Source organism: Serinus canaria, chromosome 4A (assembly GCF_022539315.1).
Source record: "Serinus canaria isolate serCan28SL12 chromosome 4A, serCan2020, whole genome shotgun sequence".
Taxonomy (NCBI): domain Eukaryota; kingdom Metazoa; phylum Chordata; class Aves; order Passeriformes; family Fringillidae; genus Serinus; species Serinus canaria.
Window position 1 is genome coordinate 6171649 of NC_066318.1, and position 7215 is coordinate 6178863.

At 47.6% G+C, this 7215-nt stretch overlaps 1 protein-coding gene across 1 annotated transcript; it reads right to left on the reverse strand.

Annotated features, from left to right (window-relative positions):
• Positions 1-1442: 1442 nt before the first annotated feature.
• On the reverse strand, positions 1443-6732 carry LOC103816423 (G-protein coupled receptor 83). The gene is made up of 4 exons (XM_009090402.4): positions 6320-6732; positions 4606-4731; positions 2875-3008; positions 1443-2366 (listed from the first exon to the last, which is right to left on the reverse strand). Exons 1-4 carry the CDS (start codon positions 6695-6697, stop codon positions 1742-1744), a joined length of 1263 nt encoding a protein of 420 aa, XP_009088650.1. The 5' UTR covers positions 6698-6732; the 3' UTR covers positions 1443-1741.
• Between the last annotated feature and the right edge of the window lie 483 nt (positions 6733-7215).

The following is a 7215-nucleotide window of genomic DNA, read 5'->3' on the forward strand; positions in this document are numbered from 1 at the left end:
AGTGTCATGGATTCCCAGTTTTCCAGATAGTAAAACATCCAGTTAGGAGTGATGTCTGGTTAATGCTGTAATTTACTTGTAACACAGAATTAAAGGTTTTGGTACAGCCTCTGTGGTGCCAGCTCCAGGCAGGACTCCACTCCAGTGGAACCAAATCAAAGGTTCACCTGGTCAGGGCCAATACCTGAGCCCTGGGTATTTGCTCTCTGAGGAGACGTTTCTAATTCCATTTCCTCCCCATAGCATATCCTCTGCAAGGTAATTCCGGTAGATGTGAAGGAAAAAAGATCACTGTGCCTCAGATGGGAGCACAGACCTGAAGCTTTAGTACTGTCAATGCCACTGGGATTTCAGTGTCCCAAGCCATGCCAGGTCCCTGTCCCAGTCCTCCTCCTTCCCACAATAACTTAGGAAAAAGCAAGATTAGTGTTACTCTTACTCTTTCCTCCCCTTCACAGTTTCTTTTTGAAATACAAATACATTCTCAGGTCACGTATTTTTGTACCCATCAAAGCATCTTGATTTCCAAATTGAAGCAGCCTTTCACGCAGGCCTGCAGCTGTGACATGCTACCAGTCTGGGTGGAAATGCTCAGCTATAGAGGTGTAATTTAGAGTATTTTGCATGGGAAGACTGAAGCTCATTTCCTTTTCACTGTCTTTATAAGGTCGACCCTTTACCAGCACAAGGGCTGCGCCAGTGCAGAATGGACACCAAGAAACTGGTTATTCTTTCTGAGAAAGAGGAAAACACAACTTTGGTGCCACAGGCTGAAGTTGGCCATGTGCTCCCTTCTCTTTCTAGTGACCCAAACCCAGCAATGAAACATGGTGGCTGGCTCCACTGTGAGCCCCCAGAGCAGCAGCTGCTGGTGCCAGCTGTCAGGCACACACATCCCCAGGAATCTCAGCTATCTCTTGAATTTCAGAGGCACTGTTTGGACCAGGACCAGCACTGCTGGTGTGCCCTGCCACCAGCAATGTAGCTGGAACAGAAGGATCTGTGCTTGAGGTGAATGCTGTGGCACAGTCAGATGCTGTCAGAGTTTAACTGAGCAGGGAATACATGACTCTTTACATGTAACAGGTTAAACTTCTTTCATCTCTCTGCCTTTTGGGTTGAAAACATGCAGGTCTGGTTTGCTGGTTTTGTCTCAGACAAAGGCAGAACCCCCAATTCCACAGCTGCTTAAAGGTTGCTGCTGCTGCTGCCCACAGGATAACTATAGGACAGGGAGACAGGCTGACCCAGTGGGGAAGGGCTGCCAGGCTGGCAGGGAAGCTACAAAGAACACAGTTCTTGAGGACTGGTAAAAAAAAAAATTATTGAATGTGAAAATAATTTAGATTTTGTGCCAAAGAAATGTCAGTTCATGAAGTTAAAGCCCTGACAGCTTTACATCAAGCCACAGTGGGCAGCTGGTGTGTGTATAACCAGTGTAGCTTCCCCATGTTTGCTTAGACCATGAAAGGCTTTGTGTGCTGTTAAATAATTCTTTTCATTTTTGCTGACTGTTCCAATGAAAAATTCACTCAACACTCCTCATTCTGGAGCCCACAAGTGGGCAACTCATCCCTAGAGAATTTTGATTCCTGAGAGAACAAGGTCCTGAATGACCCAGTCAAAGGTTGAAGTTTGCATGCTGTTGGTTGTCTTGATGGTCTCCAGAGCCCTTTCCAAACCCATTTTCCCATGATTTTGCAATCCCTGTGTGATGCTGCCCAGCTGTCAGATGAAAGGTTCAGCTTTCTGCCACGATCGGCTGCACGCTGGATATGTCCGTCCTTGCAGAGTTCCTCTGGGAGGGTGTCTGTGCCTTCTGGCACGTGCTGCTTCTTTTGCAGGGGCAGTTCTCAGCCTTGGCCCTGTGGAACAGGGGGGAGATGGGCTGCAGAGCATGGCCCTGAGCCGTGCTCCTGCGGCGGCACACGCACAGCAGGCACCGCAGCTCCGCGCGGAAGCTCTCGTTCAGCCAGCAGTAGATGAAGGGGTTGTAGCAGGTGCTGCTCATGGCAAACCAGTGGAAAGCAAAGTACAGAGCATTGCTGCTGTGGATGGCCCTGCAGGAGATCAGCACCAGGTAGCAGTTCAGGGGGAACCAGCACACGGCAAACACAACCACCACCACCATCAGCATCTTTAGCGTCATCTTCTTCTTCCTCTGATGGGCGTAGTATTGCTCCATGGTGAGGTCCCCGATGGCGTTCCTCAGCCAGAGCTTTTTGGCCACTATGGTGTATGTGATGGAGATCACAAGCAAGGGCAGAACATACAAGAGAACAAACGTAGTCAGGTCCAAGTACTTCCAGAAAAGATCAGCAGGAGGAGGGAAGCTGGGGAGGCAGACCATTCGGATGGTTCTGTCTCTGAAGATCAAAGAGAAAGAGTTCTCGATTCCACTACCAGCTGCACACATCTGAGGACAAACAACTCAGACATTCAAACAAGTTTCAGTACAGGTACAGGTAGCAGAACTCATTTGGTGTCATAGGAAGGTGCCACTTTCAATGGAAAATTTTACTCTAGGTTTCACCTTTGGCTCCAATGATGGTTATCTTAAACAAATCCCCAGGAAAAGAAAAAAATCATCCATATTGGCATCTGTGTCCTGTGCTGAGGAGGAGGCCCTCTCCCTTGTGCCTGCCCCAAATTACATGAAACCTCTGAGCCCAAAACAGCTAATGAACCAGCCTGGAAGCAATTCCATCAATTGTCATTGTCCCTTTGTGACAGACACAGCACCCATGTGAGGGGAACGAAAACTTCTCTGTTTCACCACCCTTTCTGCTCTAATAACATGGATGGAGGTGTGTGGCCTTGGCTTCTCTGGGGCTTTGCAAATATCATGCAACAAAAAATATGTAAATGTCTTACCCAATATAAAACCTTGTCAGAGTCTGATAAATGGCATGGGGCAGTGAGAAGCAGCTGGCCATAACCCAGATGATGATGATGCAAATTCCTCCTTTCACCATGGACATGCGTGGCTTGAGAGGGTGCATGATCACCTGCAGAGAACAACAACTCCTGAGGATTTACAGCATCTTGGTCCCTCTTTAAGCCCCATGTTGCATGTGACATGCAGCAGCAGCTTCACATCTCTTCAATGTTAAAAGGCAGAGAGATTCACTTTACAGGACTTCAGGGGGCACAACGGCTGGGAAGTGCATGAAGTTGTGCATGTATTGGATGTTACTGCTAGTCCAGAGCCTGAGCAGAGAAACACATTCTGTGTGACCCATCAGCAGGACGCCTGAGACCATGGAAGTGAGATCTCTGTTGAGCTATATGCACTGTGGAGGATTACCTTAGGCAATGAAACAATAATTAAAAATAGACCTATCATGCCATCCAGATGATCTCTTGGCTGATGAGGTCTTCGGTATTTTATGCATGTCGTTTCTAGTCCCATTATAAATACCTACTTAATCAAGTTGTACAGCTCCCCCGGAGTATCTGTCTGCTGTGGTATTTCTCAGCATTAGCAATATTTATAGAAGCAAGTGTTGGTTTCTCTTTAGTCCAGGACATCTCCTCGGGCCATACTAGTTCATTCCAGCCCTGAGGAACCCTCTCCACTGAATTTAAGGGCATGTATTGTTTGCCCTTAATTAAACACTTCTTGATACCTAGCCATGCCTTGCAATCAACCCAGAATTTACTGATTAAAATGAATCACTGTCAAAGTGCTTTGATTTCAGGAGCTGTAATATTGCACATGAAATGGGCAGACTGTCAAACTCTTTGTGGTAAAAAGGACAGAAGTGGCTGATTTATGCTTCGGCAGTCCTCGTGATTCTCTGACACCAGGTGGAGCCAGTTCCTGGTTTGAAGTTCATCCAGCCACGGCATTTATCACCTGAAGTTGCTTTTCTGTAGCAACTGTTTCAGTCGCTCCAGCACGGCAAGAAATCCAGCCTGCCTGAGAGCTCACCTTGTTGGATCTGGCCTTCCAGCACTCAGCATTCATCAGCTAAAGAACAAATTGCAAACTCTGTATCACTTAAGGAAACCCTTCAGTCTGTACTGATTGCTTGACTTGAAAGGTTTTCCTGGCTGGTAAGTATCAGGGCTGGAGGAGGAGAGAATTTCTTAGCTTGAACTGGATGAGTTAACATAGTTCTTACTGTTTCCAGCCTAAGGCAAGGAATGGGGCAAGTGTCAGAACAGACAGACTCTCATAAATCTTTGTGGAGAGGTGGTGTGGGCTGGCTGACGTTTGAATTCAGCACTCATCCCCACCCTGCTGGTGGGGCTGTGCTCTGAGTCAGGGCTGAGGAGGGCAGGGAGCCCACGAGCCCAATGGCCCAGGCGGAGCAGGGCTGGACCAGGCTGTCTGGCACTGATCTCCTGAGGTTTTTAGTATCTCCAAGGACAGAGACTCCCACTAACCACAACTTCTCTGGACAGCTCATTGCAGTATTTCATCACCCTCACTTAAAAAACAGAGGTGTTTTGTCCACTGCCATGAAAGCTGGGGTTCTCCCCTCTGTTCCCTGAGTCTCAAAACAGTGCAGGTTTCAGGTACTGGGATTTGAGGAGGAAACAACTATGTATTTATCATATTATGTTCTAGCAAACACAAGAGTGGTGTCTTCAACATACCTGGTGCCGGTCCAGTGCAATGGCAGCGAGGGTGAGCACAGACACGTGGACAGAGCAGTACTGAACAAACCGGCTGATGTGACACATCAGCTCTCCAAAAACCCAGGTGCTGCTCACAAACCTCACCTGAAGAAGAGACAACGTCAGATTAAGAGGAGCAGTACCTGAAGAGAAGCAAATTGGCTTCCCAGGTACTTTATAACAGCTTCCTGAGGCTTTGGAGGTGCTTTATCCTCATTTTTTCCTAGAGAAACAGTGACTGTGCAAGAGGGTCTCAAAGTCAGGTGAGACTTACTGCACTGTGCAAGCCAACGGCTTGAGCAGTGCTCTGTGTATGTTGTGTACACTTGTAAATTTACCATGGCCCTTCCGGAGCACATAAAGAAATCTCAGCTCTGCTCCTCAACAAGGCTCTGCAGGGCACACTAGGTGCTTCCCAGAAAACATTATACCTTTGGACATGTGGATGCTGAAAGCTGTGTGGTCTCCAAACTTAGCGAGAGAAATCCATGGAATCCATCTCACCTGTTCCCAGAGAGGTCTTACTGATGATGGCTTTTCTGCAGAGGAGGATGTGCCAAATTGCCTCATTCCCTTGCTATTCCTGACTGTGTAATATTAATTACAAATTAATGTCACTCATTTTGCTGCAGATTAAGCTAATTTGAAGTAAAGTATATTTACTATAAAGCATCTGTCCACAGAAAATTAGACTAGCTAATCTGTTTTCAATTAGTCTAATTAATTTCCCTGTAGGGGTGACTCTTGCAGCACTGACTGTCACTGAACTAGAGCAGTGTGCTGGATCTCTGGAGCTGGTGTAAAGTTCATTCCTGAGAGAGCTGATAGAAATTTAATTACACGTGCCCAGTGTGTGGCTGTTTGTGTGCGAACACACAAGAGGGCACCAGGCTCTCCCTGAACAAATTACAGGATGCAAATCCCATCAGAGCAAGGCAGGGAAGTCCCACCAAATGAACAGCATCAGTTTAAGAAAGGGTGAATTCCAATAACTAATTCAAAACCTGCTTTTGGAAGGCTGAAGAGTGCTCTGGGGGGGGGATGAAGCAGGAGGATTTTGAACAGGACTGCTGGGTTAAATCCAGGAGCAGAGTCCTGTGTACAGGGCATGTATAGTCTGTGACAGCACGGCAAGAAATTAATCTTTAATTTCTCCCACCTAATTAATTTAATAGTCTTTTATATAATATGTATTTTTAGTCACTGAAAATTAAAAAAGGATTGTTAGCCCCAGGAAGCACTATCTGTAGTGGCTGAAGTAGAGACATGCCACCAACCCTGTTCAGTGCAGCCTGAGCACTTCCCTGAGATGTTGCACAGGGACTGACCTGGTTCATGTTGTTTCCATAGGAAACCAGCCATTAGTTGGATTTTCTTATGTCAAACTTGTCCCCACTTCCTTCCCCATCTACAGGCAAAAAGGGCTCCCAGATCTGTGCCTTGCCCAGACAGAGAGGGAAAGCTGCAGCAGAGTGACCCCTGCAATGGACTGTGAGGAGGGGGTGCAAACCCTCAGCTCCACTTGCTCAGAGGGTGTTTGGGATTTACATTTACTGCACCCTCTCCAGAAGGCAAAAGGGGAAGGGAGACAAAAGTAAGTCTGGATCCCAGCCTGATCCCAGCCCTTCAATCCCAGTGCACACAGCTGACAGGCACACACAGACACCGGCAGGCATGGCTGGACGGGGCTCACCAGTGTGAAGGGGGTGTTCAGGGTGGTGATCATCACATCAGCAACAGCCAGATTTACGATGAAGAGGTTGGTGGCAGAGTGCATCCTCTTGTTCTTGATGACCACGTGGCACACCAGGATGTTGCCAAAGAGAGAGATGCAGATGATCACAGAGTAGGCGACAATCAGCAGCGCCTTCACTGTCCGGCTCTGGGACTCGCCCTCATACTTGGCTCCGCTATCAAAGTCCCCCAGGTCCTCCAGGTTCAAGTCACTGTGGAAGAAGGACTGGTTAGGGAAGCCGTACAGTGCAGAGAAGAAGCTAGTCGTGTTGTGGTTCTCTGCTCTCCAGAAGGGCTTGGGCATGTACTGCAAGGGGAACCAGGTGTGCTGTCTCATGGCTGGGGCAGCAGAGCCCTGGTCCAGCCACACTCGTCAGCGCCTTCTGCCAGCTCAGCTGCTAAAGCCAGTGGTTGCAGGAGGGTACATACACACTTGCCTTTTAAAAATCTGCCCCATGGTTGTAAACTAGAGAAAAGGCTTGATAAATGGGTCCTTCTGCTTGTGCTGGGGACATATCAGCTTCACCTCAGAGGCCCCCTGTCAGCTGTCCTTAAGTCCCATATATCCCCCTCAGAGATGCTGGTTCAGAAGCTGAAATATCAGAGATCCCCAAACACTTTCTCTCTGCACCAAGGAAGAAATCTTAATGAATAATTCCTTTTGGGCACTGTTCTTCTTCAATCTGCAACTTATCCTTGGAAATCTGCTTTACTGGTTCTCCACACAGTCCTTAATCCATCACGTTTCTGTTTCCCAAGAGTTTTCAGAGCTTGGCAGAAACAAAAAATCAAGGGCTGTCTTTCGCTTTGCTTTTCCCTCTCCAAGTATCTCTGACTACTCAGTGAAGCAGCTTT

What these genes read in the sequence shown, in the direction of transcription:
- LOC103816423 (XM_009090402.4), bottom strand. Translation starts at nt 6,697, where the DNA reads ATGAGACAGCACACCTGGTTCCCCTTGCAGTACATGCCCAAGCCCTTC. An exon ending in TGAACACCCCCTTCACACTG is followed by an intron (nt 4,732 to 6,319) that starts GTGAGCCCCGTC and finishes TCTCTTCTTCAG; the next exon opens with GTGAGGTTTGTGAGCAGCAC. An exon ending in CTGACAAGGTTTTATATTGG is followed by an intron (nt 2,367 to 2,874) that starts GTAAGACATTTA and finishes TTTGATCTTCAG; the next exon opens with AGACAGAACCATCCGAATGG.